The following is a 20,203-nucleotide window of genomic DNA, read 5'->3' as shown; positions in this document are numbered from 1 at the left end:
TTCATAGCCTTATGAATATTTAGTTCAGAAAAGATAAAAGATTTGTTTTATAAATATGACCTGATCTGAAATTCCTTGACATTTTTTCAATAGCAGAATTTATTTGATTCAGTTTACATCCTCTGGCCATGAACTTCTCCCTCATGTCTACCACTTAAAAATGTATATGTTTAAAAACTTTTCAGAATTAAAGTTTGGTGGATTATGTAACCTGCTTTGGCAGACTCCAGCAGGTTTTTCCTTACATGTTAACTCACTCTGCTAACTTGATGAAACCTTCACCTCTCTCCATCATTTTGTTGATATTTTTCTCCAGGGAGGTGATATCCCTGTGTGCTAAAACAGAGCTCAGGCCCCACGACCCATTCCTCATTATACAGTAAATCAAACATAAATAGACACACAGACACATCGACTCACACACACACACACACACACACACACACAACTCAGTAACATGACAGGCAGGGAGCACAGTAGGGGGTGAAATGGAGACCAGCTGGCAAAGGAATGTTTCTCATAACTAAGAGGATTGATGATATACAGAGACCCCAAAATATTCACGCTTTCATTTGACTCCTTTGATTGAATCATTATGAATTATCACTGATTAGTTAATGGTTTTCTCTGAGTTTCCTGCATTTATTGCTCAGGTTAGATTATAATTGAAAGGACAGTCTAATAGCAGCATATAGGCCACCTCAAAGCTGAACCTTTGAACCGTCTCCCCTGTGGAACTCCCCTGTCACTTATACACATACACATACAAAGTTAACTCTGGGGACTGAGTGCTCTCCTCTCAGCTGCCTACAGTGGAGCTCCAAACAGTCCTGCAGCCCTCCATCATAGTTTATTTACCTGGAAACAGTCAGGCTTCACAGGCCTTAAGCAAAGCAACAGTGTCTCCCCTTCATGTGTCTGTCTGCGAGACGGGGGAGGGAGGTATATCAGGCCACCCAAAAAACGTCCACCCACAAACCTCCCCTCAGCAGTCAGCTCAGTTGTTATGGCAGAAGACTGTGCTTGTTGATGTGAGGTCTGATACTGATCTGAGGAAAGGTTGTAATAACAGTTAATTTTCACAAAGACCCTCAGATAAGCCATTTTCTTCAGCCATGTATCTTGTGTATTGTATTCATGTCCTCTTGCTGATGTCATTTGAATTTGAATGTGCCTCCTCTTGAAGATAAAGCAGCATGTGGGTGTTAGAAGGGTGAGAACAGTTATTGTAGTGGAAGTTAATAATGATAAGTTTATCCACAGTTTGGACCACCCAACCAGAGAGGAATGAAAAGCACACATGCTGCCCACTGAGCACTTTTATGTTGATGAGCCATTTTAAAAACTTTCAAAAGGTTTTAGACCTTGAGGTGAAAAGTAGAGTACAGAGTTTGAAAGTGGAAGTTAAGGCAGAATCTTGACAATGGGCCTCGTGCAAGAACATTTTCATAATCTTATTCTAAATCTCTTGTACTTTTTGTGTTCCAAGTCAGACTCTCCAAAGTCTCTTAACTGCACAGACTTCTCTTACAGTAAATTGCCCATTTCAGCCTGATGGATGCCATCTGTTCATGACTAGGTGTTCATTTGTTCAATCTACACCCTAAAATCACCATGTAAGGCAACCTGTTCAGCTCTGTTTGTGGAGAAGTCTCCTTCACAAAAATGTTACCAAAGAGGAAAAAAGACTTTCACCCTACTTGTAAAATCATCAGATGAAAACAACAAATTTAGTGTTGGTAGTCGTATTACATGAAAGTATTGATACAGCTGCCACTTAAGTGTCATCAGAGCAGCATTCAACTGTCACAGAAATGTAAGGTTTGAAAAAAACTTCCTAATGCAAAATGGTCCATGACTGAGATGCAAGGTGGCCAAAGGGACATGACATGTCATGGAGATATTAGACATCATAGCACACACTGTCAGATTGAACACAGGACACTGCCCTGCATGCAAGTCCCTGAGGTAGCTGTCAGACTGAGAGCATTTTCTAACAACTACTGCACTGTAGAAGTTACTGCATCAAAAGATGACAATAAAAATCCTAAAATCCCCAAAAACAGAACAGAATATTCATGTGCATTTATTTCAGTATGATGAAATGCAGACTGTTCATGTCTGGTATGACAGGATCTGGATGAATTTGTTTGTGCCAAAGAGAAAATTCAAAGTATAGCTACTCTTAAATCACTGGTACATGCAACTTTAAGGACACATCTGTTTGTATGAGCAATTCATGGGGCCTGGTGTCCTAAAGGAATGCCTAAAACATTTTGTGTATGTAGAGATACAGACAGCAGCAGTGTCTAGTGTGTCATAAGTTTTCATGCTTGTTTATCTTTGCTTTGTTTATCTTTGTTTATCTTTTTTATCTTTATATTTTACACACACAAACCCCAGCTCTGAATGACTATTAAATACAGTGCGTCACCATATTTACACTAGGATCTGGACTAACTGCTCTGTGTGCTTGTTTTCCAGATGAGGAGACTCCTGGCCTGTACGGCTTTCTGCATGTGATCGTCCACTCTGCCAAAGGTTTCAAGGAGTCAGCCAGTAAGTTGGCCAGAAACAGCATTTATTTCTGTTTTTACCACACTCGTGCTCACACCCTGGCTCAGCATCCCCTTGCGCATAGTTGCTGCGCATGGACGTCTGTGCCAGCAAAACACATGATCCAGTCAATCACTGTGGCCTGCACATGCAGTTTCCATCATGCCGTGGCCAATGCAGAGAAGGCCAGATGGATGGATGGATCTGGGGAATGAGCTGGAAGATGAAGGATAGGGGAGAGAGTGGGAGAAAGAGGGAGTCTCAGAGGAGAAGTGGGAGCCTCAGTGGAATTCCTGTGGTTGTCTTCGTTTGCAGACATCACAAATGATTCAAAAACACTCTAGGCACATAAAAAAGGAAAGAGAAAGAATGTCTTAAATCATGCACAGCAGATTGTGTGATGTTGGCAAGACCGTGCAGAGGCTGTTTCAGACGTGTCGGTAGTGGACAGCTGGCGCTCCAGTACACTTTGTGCCTTGTTACACAAGCACCAGTTCAAATATCAAATATCTGGAAAAGAGACAGGGAGGGAGAAATATGATTTCCTCAGTTACCATGACAGCCTTCAGTATATGAAAGCGGGCCTGCTAAAATTTCCTGGGTAATGGATTGGAAAGCTCTCTCCTCTGAAAGCCTGTTTGATCCTTGATGGAGCGCTGAGAGCTGAGGGGTTTAAAAATGAAGAAAGTGCATGTAAAGGGGAGTTGGGAAGTTCCACTGATACAGTTTGATGTCAGTGTGTCCAGTGGAGCGTACAGAGCCAAGGTGGGGCATGCAAGCCACAGTGGTAGTGTGTGGAAGATGATGTGATGGTGTTGTTAGTGATCACTGTGGTGGTAGTGATGATCATGATTACGGAGGCATTTATCCTGAAAAGTCAAAACAAAATAAAATCAAATTTCAGATCAAATATCTATTCCTTAGTGTCCTACAAACATTTCGTATTGACTTCCAATTCCATTGGAGGTTAAAGGTGTGTGGCAGTATATTAATATCCCTGCAGATCTTAGGAAACATGTCACTGGCAGAATTTCTCACATACAGATGTTTAGAAAACAGCCGTGATCATAGAGATGACGGGAGACGTTGTGTTCGACATACTGTCTTGTATGAGTCTCCCCAATACCACAAATTACTAAAATTACACCATTTCCTGCAGACAAGATCCAATTTGCCTTTTTATGTAGTTGTTGTTGTTGTGTTGGTGATGTTGTTGTGTAATTCAGCCTCTGTGTGTTTGAGGTTCAATGTGGTCTCAGTCTTCTTCACTGTCTCTGCATAAGACATTTCTCATAGTGCTGATTTCCCCTGCAAGCCATGCATTCTGCACAAGGATTCTGAAGCAATTTGCTGCTCTTTTGCCTAATAGTGTGTGTGTGTGTGTGTGTGTGTGTGTGTGTGTGTGTGTGTGTGTGTGTGTGTGTGTGTGTGTGCATGTGCATGCACGCTCTCCGTTGTTGCATATGGTAATAATTATCATATCAAAATGGAAATGTGTAATGACTGGAAATAGCAGTCTTTATTCAGTGGTTCAGATCTTAAGTATGTAATGTAATCATCAACAATAGTTGATACTTTCTTATTTCTTTTATTGATTGAAAAATCACATAAGTTTGTAATGGAAGATCTTATTGGACCTGTGTTATTTGTGTCACAATGCCCCCCACCCCCAATGGGAGAGGGCTTTAAATTCAGCCCAGGGCAAAGTAGTCAAACTGGGTCACAGAGAAGAGAGTGGAGCATCTCCCCAAAACTCTGTTTAAAAAAAATCTGTGGAAAACATGAACTAGTAGAGAGGTGCAAAACTCGTCACTTTGTTCTTGGTTTATTTTTATGTATGCGTGAGTGTTGCTCCCACTGTATGTATTAAACAGCTGCTGCAACTTGATGCTGTAAAATTGTATTTGCCCATGCTACATAGGGACTGTGAGCACAGAGCCAAATTGAACTGCCACAGTTGATCAAAAGGAGAGAAAATCACACAGGCATTTATAGTGAGGCCAGCTGCAGTTATCTGTGTCACTTATATGAGCTTGTCCAGCAACACCTAAAGAGGTTTGAATTGAATTCATATTTGATATAGAACTAGTAATGGAATAACAGTGCAGTTGGTCAGGATAAAAAAGAAGTTATGTAATAGCTCTTCTTGTTACTCGACCAACAGTGCATTTTATTCTTGATTCAGAACAAACTCTTTCACTCACCAGTGTACCCGTAAAAAATGAAAGGTAAAACACTGCTGGAAGTGTTCACATGTTCTCAGGACTCTCATGATTTCTGCATGTAATCGAATACAGCCCTGGCTGCATGCATCCTCATTCATTGTTAGCCATGCTTTTTTAGTTTTCTCCTTCTGGATTCTATGAAAACAATTCAGTTCTGCATGTTCAACCCTTATTTTGTTCTTTTAGAAAAATGTTTTCTCCTCAGTCCTCCAAGCAAACCATAAACACTGGGACTTGTGGCTGTAGAGACTCTGATTAGTTTAACTGATTATCACTTGTCTCCTAATTCTGTGAACCCGCAGTTTGACCCAGCATTCAACACAGCCCCTGGCAAAGATTAGCCTCCTGTATAAGAACACACACATGTAACAAGGGCTGCGGTCCTCAGCTAATTGAGATGGAAAAGGATGGTATCCATTACCCCGTGCATTTAGGGGTCAGAGACCCCATGCTGACCAATTTATCCCCCTCATACTCTGAGCCTGATGGTGACCTGCCAGGAAAATGAAAACTCATGGAGTTTGGCCTCTTTTAGTCTGTCCTACTTACCAGAGCCCTCCTGGATCCACAGCGAGGACACAAAAAGACCTCTCTAAATATGCTCTCTCTGGCCTTGTTTGAGTTTTAGGTCTGGGCGCATAAACCCATTTCAGATGGAGAGGAAATCAACTTTCAGAGAAATCTAGGAGCTGCCCAGGACTATGAATACACACTTTTCTACTCCTGGCCACATGAAAGAGAGAGGTTTAAATTCAGACGAGTGTCTAAAACAAATGCTCTCACTACTTTTTTGAAAACCTAACACAACCAACAGCTGTTTTTGTACTCAGAAAAAGTGACTAGCTGGATCAAATGTCAGCAGACTCCGACAGGTAGTTTGTGTATTTTTTGGATGTCGGATGTCAAATCAGAGGTGACTGCAAAGAGCTGTTATGCTTCCGTATGTAGCGGAAGCGTACCATAACTGCTTCATTCAATAAATATCCCCCAGATGGTCACACTGAAATCCCCTCCGCTGAACTTCCCTCATACCACTGCTGCTAATCTCTTCCTCATTGGGAGTAATTATGCCAGAGCCTTTCAGGATGCTGAGAAAACAAACAAAGAAGGAATGAAACCAGATGGAATGAGATTCCATTATACTGTATAGTCCTGTTAGTGATAGGTATATGGCTGCATATGCCAATGTTTGCCCCAACTAGTCATTGCTCGCCCAGGTTGCGTGGTCGGTATCTTACAGTAACGTTAACCACACCCAGGTCAGGCTGTTTTTGTTTTTGATGACATTGCATTTGATGTTGCAGTGTTAAATTCTCTGTCGAGTGTGTTTTTATATGCAAATGAGATTCAACCGACTCCCCTCATTCCCTCACCCAATCTCTGTGACTCTCCTCGTGAGAGGTGGAGCCGTACATCCATCCATCATGCTGTCAGATGGAGGTGCACCCGAGGGACCGGGTCCACGCCACAGGACGTAGTATAGACACTTTACAGACAGCCGGCAGCGTAGTCTGCAGGAACAGCTACAGCAGCATTTAAAGAAACACATTAACAGACTTAATTGCTCCGTGTAAGAGCAGAGCACGAGCTGATCCCAGAGGAGTGACGACTGTGGTGTGAGGATGTAAAGAGTGGAGGGGGGCTCGCAGCACTGACTGTGTACACAGACAGGAGATTGATGTCTGTCAGCTCACAAACTACAACATATTGACATTTTAAAGGGCTATTTCACTTTGATTGGAAACAACCTTTTTCACCCTATAATTGCACATTTGTTACAAAGCTGCCACTAGAATTAGATACTGAGTCACACTTACAGTCACTGTGAAACCTTTGTTTAAAATCTGCTGGAATATGTGTTCAGGACTGTTATCTATTTAGACTTGTGTTTTTACGTATGTGATGTTGATCACTGCTGAACTGTGTTAATGCATATGTACTCTATAAGTGACTTAAGTGAAATATTGTGTATAGCACTGCAAGTATTGACCCAGGTTTTTCAAATGCTGTAAAGCTAAAGTACTTTCATTCACTGTGATGTGCCATTCTCTGGATGGTGTATTAGAAAGATGCACGAGTAGGGAGCTGAATCGACTGGTTGATTGATCAGTTAGTTTGCTGACAGAAAAAAATTCACTGGTTTTAGATCCTAAGATGTGATTTTTTTTATTGTTTTCTTAATCTTCTAATGTAATGACACTGAAAATCTGGGTATTGGACCATTAGCTGGATATTTTATGGAGAAATGGTTAAATGATTAATTGAGGAAATAATTGGTAGATTATTAAATAATGAAAACAATTGTTGGTTAAAGCCATATGTGAGTATTATGTGATAAAACATGACTTTAATGTAGAGAGACTCACTGACCATAAATACAATTGGCCTGTAATTATACTGACCTTCATCTCCATGTAGTATTATTACTACCCACTAAAAGTCTGTTTTAATGACTCTAATAACCCTTTAATGTCTGAGCCTTTACTACAAGATGATAAAAATGTGATCAACAGAAGCTTTTAATTAGACTCCATTGTTATTAGAATATCTCATAAAACTACCCAGATGTGTCATGTAGCAGTGACAGATCAGTCAAGAAACCTGAATGTTTAGTCAGTGCTTTTCATTTTCAGTCTGAAGACCATTAAAGTTATTTTATCACCATATCTGATGGATCTGTCTTCTGTGTTTCTTTTTAGATCTATACTGCACCCTTGAAGTGGACTCATATGGATACTTTGTCAGCAAGGCCAAGACCCGAGTCTTTAGAGACACCACAGAGCCACAGTGGAATGAAGTCAGTGACATAACATGCCCTTTTACTGTACATTGCTCCGTTTTTGTCGCTATGCACAGGAAAATATCTTATTCTCCTTTTTCTGTGTCATCCAATAGGAGTTTGAAATCGAGCTGGAGGGCTCCCAGCACCTGCGGATCCTGTGTTACGAGAAGTGCTACGACAAAAGCATGCTCAACAAGGACGACAACGAGATCGTGGACAAGATCATGGGAAAGGGGCAGGTCCAGGTAAGAGGACAGCTGCTGACATACCATCACAAAAATAAACCATACTCAAAGAGAGACGCCTGTGTCCTCTTGGGGGAGATTTCCCAGCATGTGACTCATTTTAATTAGCTGTCTTGCCTTCACGCACAATGGAGTGGTTTTGTCATTGCGGCCTCTAATGATGCTGGTTGAATTAATAGTCTGAAAGAGAGTTTATTTAAGGGGGGTTCCCCTGTCTTGTTGTGAGAAATGTCCCTATAAAAGTCCCTTTCAGACTCTTGTTAACTAGAAGCTGCCTACACAGTGGAATCTGTGGTTTCTTGGAATTGAAGCAAAATGCTGCATGGTTGTTTAGGTTTTACAGAACAGCCTACAGTGTCATATTTCTATTTTTCCAGAACTTGGTAGGAAAATGGGTTTGGTCGAGTGAAGCTTGACTCCTGTCATTTTCCTGCAGTTCAGTCAAATTGCTGCTGCGCTAAACATTTCCTCCACTGCTGCCCTGTAATCAATAGAGCTTCACTTGATGCAACTGAGTCAACTCTGAGGGTTTTAGTTGCTCTTATCGTCAATTAATGTCCTCATGTTTTTCTCAAGTGATGTGTCGGTGCCAGAGGGCAGCTTGTAGCAGGTTATTTATTAGCCTGCCTCTGACACTTTTAGCTCTCTAAATCTAATATATGAAATAAATCAGATAAAACATTCCACCGTTTGTTGCTGCTGCACATAGCTGGTAAAAGCAGCATCAGTGACAGGCTGCAGTGGGAATACAAATCTCCTGTCTAACACAGAGAGAAAGTGGGGCAAACATGAATCACTCACATAACGTTGCGTTTTAAAGGACAGGATGCATCTCAAAAATATCTCATACATCTTATGTTCTTGAGTGGGTAAGCTGTTTCTCCTCAGAACTAAGTTCTTGTCGTATATTTTTCACAAGGTCTTTGAGTAGAAAAAGACCCACAACATGTTTGTTGTAGCGTTTCCTGTTTGTCACCATCACTGTTTTTTTCAGTTTGGTGATTTGTGTCCTTGAATGTTGCCTTGGATTCCTTCTGAAGAACAAATGGCAGTGCATCTTAATGTGGCACTGGTTTGTCTCTCATTATGAGCCTAGATGTTTCCAAAATAATTAATGTAGAAATATGTATTACCAGTTAGTCTTTTGAGTTTAGTGTGGTTGTAATTGATTAAAATCTTCATCATAACAGTTCCTATTCTTTGCCCAGCTATCAGTGATTGATTGACTTCTAGGACTTAAACCTATTTACCAACCTTACTTTTCTGTCTGTGTGATTTTGTTAACTGGGTCAGCTCCTGAACCCATGAGGGGATCATAAGATAATTGTGCACGTGCATGCACAGAAAGTACTGTACATGTGTTTCTGTTTGTGTGTAAAGTAACTTGGCTCAAGGCAGAAGAACAAATTCTTCAATAACGCCTTCAGTTAGTTAGTAAGCAGTCCTCGGTTGTCACAGATAAAAGATTTTGTAACTAGTTTTACTTCTAGTTTTTCAGATGAATAATACACTGTTTAATTCAATTTTTTGTTAAGAGGAATCATCCCATCTTTTCACAGAAGGTTCAGTAGTTCATCAGTGGTTCAGCGTTGTATCTTATATGACAGTAAAGCCCACCCTCTGGTATGGCTGCCAGTCAAAGAGACAAATGCTGCTGCTGCTGCTGGGAACATCCACTTCAAGCCAACAACAGCTAAAAAAAAACAAATAAATACACCACATGTTCACTAGCTCACTGTGAGAGGGGGGAAAATAGAGAGGGGGATAGAAATGGAGAGAGAGAATAGCATGTCCTGTCCCAGACTCAGAGGAGGGGGTGGGAATGGTGTGTGAGTGTGTATTGTAGAGGGGGTTTGTCTGGATTAAGGTTGAGTGCTTGATAGAGAAAGAAGTGGATGATTTTGATAGAGAAACTGTCAACACTGCCTCCTCACTACAGAAGTTAAAGACTTACTCCTGTGATTGCAGAGTTGGTTTATCGTCACTAAGGTGTGATGAAATCCTGAGCAGGGCTGAGGTCACATTAAACAGATATCTCATGCCTTAGGGTTATGACAGCCAAGGAACCTAACAGGCTAATTCTCTCACACATTTTTTTTTAGAGAATTAGGGACATCAGTCTGCTCTATCTAAAGAGACTTTCACTTGGACCCAAGCTGTTTGCTTTCCTGGTGAAGCTGAGTTTAGAAGGAGCCCTCTGTGTTTTGCTTTCCTCTCTGGAGACCCTCTGATTTATTTAACAAGCTTGTGGAATACTGACTGACCGTAAATGGGCATATTGGGCCTGCAGTTTTCTTTTGCCCACTGCCTTTACTTTGTTACTGATGAGAAAGATGATCGCCTCTGTCATCAAAAGATGTTATGATTCAGGCCAGAGATTTTATTTTTATAGTGACTGATGATTACGTATAGGATTTTTGAGACTTTCCTGTAAATGGTGTGTCTTTGTGTTCAGGATATATATTGTTAGTGATGTCCACCAGTGACCACATGCACACACACACACCCACAACCACAGCCTCACCACAGGGGAAATACTACCATTTATTTCCAGCACTTCACCCAGAGCAGATAACCTCTGATCTCTGAGGTCATGTTGCTAATCTTCCAATGTCGGGGTTTCGCTCCCCCTGTCCTTCAAACTGGCAACACAAATGGATTCTTAAATGTCTCTGAGCAGGCGATTTGGGAAATTGATCAGTATCAGCTCCTAAAGTTGCCAGTTAAAGAAAAGCGCCGCCTCGAGTGTGAAATTCTTTGGCATGTTGTCACTGATATTTCTGTTCCTCGACCACTGATTGTCCTCCGGCTAAACAAACCTTTGTTCAGATGGTGTGACCCCAATTACAATCAGAGACTCAGAGATTATTTTTGCTTTCAGACGTCAAAACTACATTTTGAAAGCTCCAATTAGATGTTTTTTCAGGATCAAACCTTCATAATACTCCAGAGATGTGCCAGTGTAATGTTTCACAAATCTCTGGTTGTCAGGATTGTGTTCAGTCTTGCTATAAAGAGACTCCAAGTCCTGAACTGGTGGTTACTATTGGAAAGTGCAAGTTCTCCCAAGTGACCCTTATGTGTCAGCTGTAGCTTGCGATGCTTGTCTTCAAGACGACCGATTATGTAACTGTTTAGGTTAACAGCCCCAGTGCTTTGTGTAGCAGAAACGCATCATATCACCCAACGTCAGCAATGCTTTCATCTGGTAACCCAGCCCTTGTACACCCCATCCCAGCCTCCCCTGGGCTCACCTCTTAAGGCTTTTGTTTCTTGTCTTATCAGAAGAAGACTGCGCTGTCTTTCATACACCCACCACCAGCACCCTCAGCAGTTCAGTCAGTCTCTGTCGGCTGTTGCACCATGGGGGACTGGTTTTGAAGAGGAAATGGGATCCCTTTTATGGATAACACATATCTCAAAGCTCTAGATTGACGTTTTTGTCTGTTTTTGTGGAACAGAGGTTTTTAAAGGGTGAGGTGAAAGGGGCAGGTTTAAAACGACTGGAAGTTAGTTATTGTATTTTGGCCAACTTATGCAGTTAGGAGTTGGAGCAGGAGCAGCTGTGGCACACAGCTCATAGAGGCAAAGGTTCTTTAAAACACTTAGTGTCTGATTGCTGCAATTATCCACAATAATCATTCTCTTCTCAGACACTTTCTCAGTGTCATAACTCAGTCAGATCTGAACACACAGATATGACAGTGTGAATAGTGATCTCCTTATATCTCCAGAACTTGTCTGAGAATCTTCACATCTTTAAGTTTTCTTCAATAATTCAGTGATAATTGTCTCTTCATGGGTACATTGCACACTGGAACTGCTAATGGCTAATTCAACATACTTTTAATGGTGTCAATTTGCCAAAATGTAAACAAACATAGACTAAAAATAGGGGCTCAGTTTGTAGCCTGCAGATACCTCACTTGACTCCATGGCAACACTGTATTACTTGTTTACATTCACCAAATCCCCCAGATGACTTGGAACTGTGGATCTAAAAGCATGTAGTCTCAGTTTTCAGTGTCAGACTTTGAAATCCCCTGTTTTAAAACAGTCAGCACATTGCCAGCGTCCATGTTGTTGAATCTGTCACTTAAGAGATCTGCTCTGAATGTACTGCTGACAGTGTTACATATATCGTATACTGTGTGTCCACACTAGAACTACATGTTCTCTGCAGTGTCTTGTCCTGCACATAGCTCTTTTCTGCAGCCACATGTGGTGATCCTATTATTCCTTGAATCATGTAACATCTCCAGTAATGTCCCCAGCAGAGGAGCATCACCTCAACTTCTCAACCCCCTTCCTCCCCTCCTCTGCCCACCCTCCCTCAGACTCTCTCACCTCCCTCTGCAAGACGCTGGGGGGTTGTTTTTATTGGTTTGTAATCCGGGGTGAGCGCATGTCAAACCCCCCCCATCTCAACAGTGTTACCAGGCCTCAGTAATCTGATAGTTCTGAACTGGTTCCTGGAGATAATGGGAGCCAGAGAAGTTGGACATTAGGAACAAAAAGAGAAGGGGGCGATGAAGCTGTTTGTTCCTGGCAGCTCTTAGCTCCCTCCCTGAAGCCAAGGGGCTGGACAGGGGTGCACGCATTAGCCTGCGTTACTGTAAAACTACGGGTGCAGAGGGGTTGTAAAGTTTGAGGCAAGCATCTATATGCACTCGCTCTCCCACTTAAGAGCTGAAGCTCTTTCCTCTACACGAAGCATTAGATGCAAAGTTTGACATTTACATGCTACATGAAGGGTTTATTAGTGAAAGTGCCGTTGTTTGCGCTAATAGCAGACCAGCCATGTGGACAATTAGCAGTGAAGTTTGTGGACCAGTGGCATTCAGCCAGTGCAGAGAGTGCAGGCCTCAAGCTCTGATCTAATCTTTGAGCACTCAATCAAATGTCATGCCAGCATCAGGCTGTCATGAGAGTGAAACACAGCATGGTGAGTGCATTTAGAAATATGTAGACTATGTATAAACAAGGAAGAAAATTTCACCAGAAAACAGTGAAAGTATTTGTGAGCAGATAAGGAAATCAGCACAAAATTAACATTCTTGGGATTATTCATATTCTTGTAGTCGTCAGAGGAAAATAATTTCTAGATCCTGTGGCAGTGTAACATATAATTCACACCAAGGGGAACAAAATGAATTGTTTCTCTCTTTTGTTTTTCATGGGAACTGCCTAAGATTCCCAACTTTTTTTTCCTGGGATGTAATTTCTGTTAAGAATGTCTTGCCTCTGGGGCACCCAGTGTGGTGGTATGTCATGTAGTATTTGTTTTGAACATGGAGCTGAGTGGTTTTAATGTGTGTGTGTGTGTGTGTGTGTGTGTGTGTGTGTGTGTGCGTGCATGTGCATGTGTGTGTTCATATGTCATTGTGTAGGTATTAATATAAATTAATGTCTAATAGATGGTATCATCTATTTTGTTTCTGCCTCCTGTCATTTAGAACTGTGATCTGTCATGTTTCCACCCTACACACCCCCTGCAGCCATATTCACACACACAAACACATACACATACACACACAGCTGTCAACAACACTAACAGATGGGACTCTGCTGTGTGTGTTCAAACCCCCTTGGGACAAACCACAGACTCACATACATATACAAATGGGTGATGGGCTAATGCATTGTAAATTATATCAATAACTCCAGCCTGCTACATTACCTGGTGTTTATTAGCCTGTGCCTCCTTTGTCTGGCCAGGTGTGTGTGTGTGTGTGTGTGTTGGTATGGGGGTTGTAGCAGGATGGAGCGTGTACATTCATTCAGGAGACAAATATTGTCCCAAGTCTTTGTTACTCTTTTAGTCCTAAACCTGCTTATTTTATTCTTTATGTTCCCATACAGTTTCTTCAGCGACGGTTTTTAATGAGGCTCATCCCTCATACTCTGCCTGTGTTGGAGCATACGGTGCTTTTTTATTGATGAGTCCCAATTAAGCCAACTTCCTCATCAGACGATCCTTGATCAGTGGAGCTGATAGCAGCGTTTTGATGGATTTTTAGTCTTTCCTTGTCATCTTCCCTCAAAGAAGCTCCTCCGTCACAACCCCTCACTTAGACAGCCTTTGTTCCCACTTAAAAAAAAAAAAAAAACACTCCCTGCCACTTGGGATATTCATGCCCTAAATAACTACATGCAATCCTGTAAGCATTCTTAGATCATGCAAGCGTGCAGGTACCCAATTTTCTTTCTTTTTGTGAGTAGAATAGGAAAACCCCTGACACAGTTAATCAACATCCAGCTCAATATTTTTGTTGTTTTTTCTTGGATTCTGATGATCTTGGCTCAAGGCATGAGGAATTATAATGTATTGTTATAATGCCATCTTCTCATGGAAAATATGTTGGTATGTTGGACTGGTCTGACCTTGAAAACAGTAATATTCTGTGCATAAACATCAGTGGAATGATGTTAATCATGTAGAGCAAGTGGCCTAACTACATTTGTATTGTGAGCCACAGTTGGTTGCACTTTGACTCACAGTTCTGCTTTTAGCCCATGAAGTCTGCTCCATCATTGCTTAAATCACAGAGATATAACCACACATTCATTCCAGTCTAACCCACTCCTAACTAACTGGGAACATGCACATCTTATGAGAGTCTTTAAAGTAAAAATTTAAAAAGTCTCACATTACCTGTAGAGGGAGAAGACGTGACATCCACAGAGTCTGACTAGAGACACACTGCCAACGTGGCTAAAATCAGAATAAATTTCACTTTGGAAAGTGATGAGCAAAATCTAACTAAATTCTGAATCTAATAGTAAGGAGATGCCAGAACCGGTTAAAATCTCAGCTGCTGGACTGCGTACAAATCGGAGGCGTTGGACAGACTTTTGATTCAGCTGAGTTTAAAGAGTGAACTGTGAACCGTGTAGGAAGAGCAAAACAGAGAAGCTTTGCCGTAGCCGTTGGATGACTGAGGACCTTATGAAAGAATAAAGTGAGACTATAAAAAGGCCATTTAAAGGCCAAAGGATCGCTGTGTGACTTCCTTCACATTCCTCTCTGTCTCTTTTTCCCTCACCGTCCCATTTATCCCTCTCCATCTTTCCTACGGCAGAAAATACAAACACACTGCCCTCCTCTGAACCTCCAAGATGTCGAGAGCGAGCTGCTTGGTAATTGGTCCTCATTATAACATTACATAATCTTTCAGGGAAGTGTAAGGGATTGACAACAGATGTATGATTTCCTACCATGAACATGCATGTGTAGCACATGTGGAGAGGGCACTTAGAGAGACACAGAATGGGAAGGGATAGAAGAGGAGAATAGGAATGAGAGCCCCAGATGGTGGCCAATTATGTGATGCTGAGAGTTAAAGTGAGAACAAAGGAGCTCATCACAGCCTGACAAATGAAATACTCTCCAGAGAGACACTGTGAATCTCTTCACGCATTTCCTACTGCCCTTTTGTCTCGTGGAGGAGTCAGGGTTCAAAGATAATTGGAAACAGTCTGAAGTGGGGGGGTGGGGTCAGCTAATACAAAGAGTGTCATATTTGAACACAGAGACCGTCAATCGTGTGTTCAGATAAAACTGTGAGAGGGATGAAAACCTCTTTGTCCGACCATGAGAGCTTCACTTTTCAGTTTAGACCAATCAGGATCAGTTAACCTGATTGTTTTTAAAATTTCCCACTGGCTCTCTTAATGTTTCAGCTGCTCAGTAGTGGTGGAACCTGGGAGCTGAAGAGAATAATACAGAGGCTCTGCAGTCAAAGACAAAAACACAGAGAGAAGTTAGAAGTGGTCATTAATAATGACAAGTAGACTTTTTCTTAACACCCCAGCCTTTCACTGTCTTTGTCACCATGTTATGTTGAAAACAATCGACTCATCCATTTTTCATAGTAGGGGACGAGTGTTAGCAGACTAACAAATGGTGACACAGTGTATTTTTGTCACTATCAGAGAGGAAAGGCTTTCCTGTTCCCTCTTATGTGAACTCTATAACAGTTTTTCTTTCTCTGAATCCTGGGACATATCAAGTTTAATACAGGTTTTTTTTTTCCTTGGTCCAGGTTATTCTTCTCCTCTAATTCACATATAAACCTCACATACACACATTCCACGACTCTTCTCAAGCTGTGGATTTAGAGACAACAGATGACTTTGGGGGAGGTGGGATTCACCTCATCCCTGTCATCATGGTCCCAGTCTCACTCTCTGAGGACTAAAGCTCATTTCATGCCTGGCTCTGCCTGCCAGGCGCACTGTGAGGCTCAACCCAAGGATTGTCCAGGTCTCACATCAGCTGTAGGTCTGAGAAATCCCTGTGTGGTCAATGGTTGAATGTCCCGCATGTTAAAGTCTGCCTGAAGATGCATGCTTTGTTTTCAGCTCTGTCCTCTTTGATCCATTCCCAGGGTTTACCTATTGTTTTGGGCTATTTGTTTTTTTATCTTAAATTGTAATGGACCATATATTGGATTAAGAAAAAAATATTGGGGCAGAAATTATCTGCTTTGTTAGTGGTTTGGTGACTAGTAGTAGTAGTTTGACATCTTGGAAAATGCTCTTGTTTGCCTTATTTTTGAGAGAAAGATTAGCAGATTGATACCACTCTTACATCTGTCTGAAGCTACAGCCAGCAGCTGGTTAGCTTAGCAAAAAGACTGGAAACAGGGGGAAACCAATAGGCTGGATCTGTCTGAAGACAACAAATCTATTGTCTTTACGCTAAGGGAAGCAGATCAGCTACAGGCTGTAGCCTTTAATTTGATGGACAAACATGGGAGCGGTATCAATCTCCTCATATAACTCTCTGCTACTAAGTTAATACATATATTTCCCAATAATATTAGCCTGTTCTCTCTCTCTCTCTCTCTCTCTCTCTCTCTCTCTCTCTCTCTCTCCTCCACACTTTCCTCCTTCATCCTTTGTTGGTTGACTGGTGGGACAGCTCCACAGAGGCAACCCTCACTGTCTCTCTGACTTCTTTTCTTTCTTAATCAGATTTCACATCACTGCCAGAACCAAGTCTCTGACCACCAGATGCAACTCTGTCTTTTTTATCCCCCAAAACCCAGTGAGACCAGAATACTTTCTCCCCCACCGCCTCCCTCTCCCTTTTCCTCTTGCTGTTGTTGGCAGCCTTCCGGCCAATATTAAAGTAAATGGGCCTTAGCAACACACTGTGTCCCAGTGTGGTGAGCCCGTTCTTGCTTTCAAGCGACCAGTCAGGGTACCAGAACTGTTTCCACAACAGTGAGATATGATGGATATCCATCTGTAACTGACGTTTGCTCTGGGCTGAGTTTGTTTTGAACCACACTGTACCCCAGGCACACTGGTGATTGGGTTGGACAGTTACTCAAATGTCACTTTGTTAAAATGCTCCTCTCAGCTGTTTGTTTAGACATGATGATTATGCAGGAACTACGATGTTTTCCACATGGCCAGAGCTGGGGTCTGCGATTGAGCAAGTATTTGCCCAGTGTGGTTCTGCACCTCATTATGCAGGATGGTTGATGTCCAGTGGGGCCTGTATGAGGTTTAGTTTCTTATAGGAACTGGAGATATGGTGTAGAGGACAGTGGGGCAGCGGTCTGCACCAGGACTAAATAGAATTATAATAATTGGCAGAATGCTTTCTTGTGTAATGCTGAGTTGCAGAGGCATTAATCCAAAGCACATGTAAGATTTGCTTCCTAACTTTGTAGATGCATGGCTATTGTCTTGGTTTACTGACGTCTTCAAGGAAGTTCTCATTGTTTAACCCTTTAGCTGGATTCCATACTTTGTTCACGCACACTTTAGAAGGACTTGTGTTGCAGGTTGACCTCCCAGTTCACCACACTTTCCTACTACATCCTGTCTACTGTGTAGCATTTCACTCTAAACGTTTCTCCAGAAGCGTCCATAAGAATCTGTCCGGTAGTATAATGTGTCAGAGGGATTACTGACATCCTGGTTTTCCGTTCTCCAGCCTCAGGAGAAGCTTTGTGAAACATCCACGATCCAATGACAACATTTTGTTTGGTTCAGATCTAATGATGTTTAGACAAAGTTTGATGGCCTTCCCCAACAAGATGGGAGAAACAGCTGAAGAACAGCAAATGGTTTGACCAACACAATCATATGAGATTTTAATATTGTCTGTCTGATCTTATCCAGTCGCTTTTGCAGTTTATTGTTCACTGACATCCCTCTTGAAAATTCTAATAATTTTTGAAATATGAGCTTCACCCCTGACAATAACCATAACCATGGGTGTGCTCATTCCTAGGCTACTCCTTGTCCCTGAGCCCTACAGTCTTTGTTGAAGTAACTATATACTGTATCTGCGTGTATGCCTCAGTAAGCTGTCAGATCTGCCTTAATACGCTCTGCTGGGCTCCTAAAGCTCCAATAGCTCTCACACTGCCATTGTCAGTGAGTGACAACACCAACAGCACTGCGCTCATGAAGGTATACAAAGCTTCTGCTAGTTGCTAGATTGTAAAGGAAGACTGTCCATAATTTCCCATTTCCAAGCTAGTCAGTTTCACAAATCTCTGGTTCGTACCTTGCATTGGGCTTGTGATTCTTCCACACCATATGAGGATGAAACAGTAGCTGACTCTTAATCAGTAGCTTGAGGTACTGCAGCTGTTATTTTTGGGTTGCTGCATGCAGTTTTTGCATGCTAGAGTGTTGCAGAGGCATCTGTTTGGCTCTCGTAGTGATCTAACTGCATTCATGGGTGAGTTAAGAGAGAAAGCCCCCAGCCACAAACACACACACTGAATTTCCCTGCTAGACAGTGAGAAGAATGAGTGGACATGAAAAACTGCTGGCTGAGGAAAATACGCTTATTAATAGAGTTCTTCTCGGGCTTGTAGGGAGATTTAAAGTGAGTGAAAGGCCCCCAAAAATAGTGTCTTTAGCCTGTGGCCTCATCTAGACTGTGACCTTTAACCCTAATGTGAGTGTGAGCTGATGTACAGTGGCGGAGATCTAGTTTATGTGGTCCAGATTTATACCAAACCATAACAGTGCAGTGGGTCAGAAGCAAACAAACATCAACATTCAGTAAATGCATGACAGCTGATTATATTATAGAGACTTATAAAGTTTAAGTCTGATTTAGATCAGTGTTTTTTCAAAATATTTTTATTGGGAGCTATTTCAGCACTTTACAGAAATAGTGGACTTTGTAAAGGTTTTTAACTCAGATCAAAACTTGGTGCTTTCGTGTTTGTTTTCCCCCTCTTCACATTTCAGCAAGTCCTGATGACCTCTCCATATTCCTTCCACTCCACTTAACTGAGTGAGACAAGGCTTCTCCATGTTTAATGTAAATGCACAAGAAACAGGGCAGTTTGGTTGTGTACTACTGAGATGATCATGAATAACCTTTCAGCTTCATGTACAGAATCTGCAGAATTGCACTCTGAAAACCCTGTTACCTTCAGAGGATCAAGTTTTCATAACTTAGGTTATTGCAGAGGCTTTGAGTTGTTGTCGAGTCTATGACTTCCCATGACATTATACTATTCATATGGCAGGACCATGAGCAGTGCCAGGCGTTTGATCCTGCTTTATGACTTCCTGTCCCAGGGCGAGGGAGGGAGACTCCCTGTTTCCTGTCCGGACTGTTCAGACTGCATGAACTCTTGATGATCACTAAAGCTTTTACCTAATTTGTCTTTTTTTGTTTGTTTGTTTGTTTTATCAAGTCAATATCAAAAACCCCATCCATTCTCCTTATTAAATCAAGTATTGTGTTATCAATGTCTTTATAGTCTACAGTCACCGCTGATAATGCAGGCCTTTTCCAGTCCTGCCTTACAAATGTGCAGCCAGGCTGACAGCTGGCCACCCTGACAGGTGTTTATTCACTAACGAAACAAAGCATTCCTCACTTGGCAGATATACATATGCTGTAATGAGTTAAAATGATGTAAACATATGACAGTAATCATTATAAGCTGCTTCCACACTTTGCGTAACTCTTTCAGCACCTTAATAACAAAGCTCTGTTTATTGGCTTCTGACCAGGGACCTCAGTATTGGGCCCATTTTTGCCACCACAAATTAGGCTAATGATGATGTAATTGTTTTCATGTGGAGGAAATGTTTTTAAAATCCCTCCAGACTGCCCGCCAGGATGTTTTGAACTTGTCAGCTGTGTAAAAGATGAGATCATTGCCAGTGCAGTTATCCAGTGTTTAAGGCCTCACCAAATCCAGTGCTGGTGCTGCAGAGCAGGCTGACACCACATGTAACATGTCAAGCATCCAAGAATTTCAACTTGATCTTCTGCCTTCTTCACACATTAAGGAATGTTAAACCTCTGTAGAGAGGAATTGTGCATAGATCAGTTCTTGACTTTAAGTGTGCTTTATGTTTCTGTTAATGGCTTCAATTCATGTACTTTTTAAAAAGTT

The 20,203-nt window shown here is 41.7% G+C and overlaps 1 protein-coding gene across 4 annotated transcripts in view; it reads left to right on the top strand.

Annotated features, from left to right (window-relative positions):
- The window catches only part of abr (ABR activator of RhoGEF and GTPase), a 126,147-nt gene that overhangs the window by 79,563 nt on the left and 26,381 nt on the right, over positions 1-20,203 (top strand). For all 4 annotated transcript variants that reach the window (XM_018691422.2, XM_018691423.2, XM_018691424.2 and 1 more), the window contains 3 exons: positions 2,485-2,559; positions 7,481-7,578; positions 7,677-7,808. In XM_018691422.2, the coding sequence (XP_018546938.1) occupies positions 2,485-2,559; positions 7,481-7,578; positions 7,677-7,808 (305 nt within the window). The remainder of the gene's footprint in view (positions 1-2,484; positions 2,560-7,480; positions 7,579-7,676; positions 7,809-20,203) is intronic.

This window comes from Lates calcarifer, linkage group LG20, assembly GCF_001640805.2.
Source record: "Lates calcarifer isolate ASB-BC8 linkage group LG20, TLL_Latcal_v3, whole genome shotgun sequence".
In the NCBI taxonomy this organism is placed as follows: Eukaryota; Metazoa; Chordata; class Actinopteri; family Centropomidae; genus Lates; species Lates calcarifer.
Note: the sequence above shows the minus strand (reverse complement) of the source record. Positions and strands in the feature narration are given on the sequence as shown.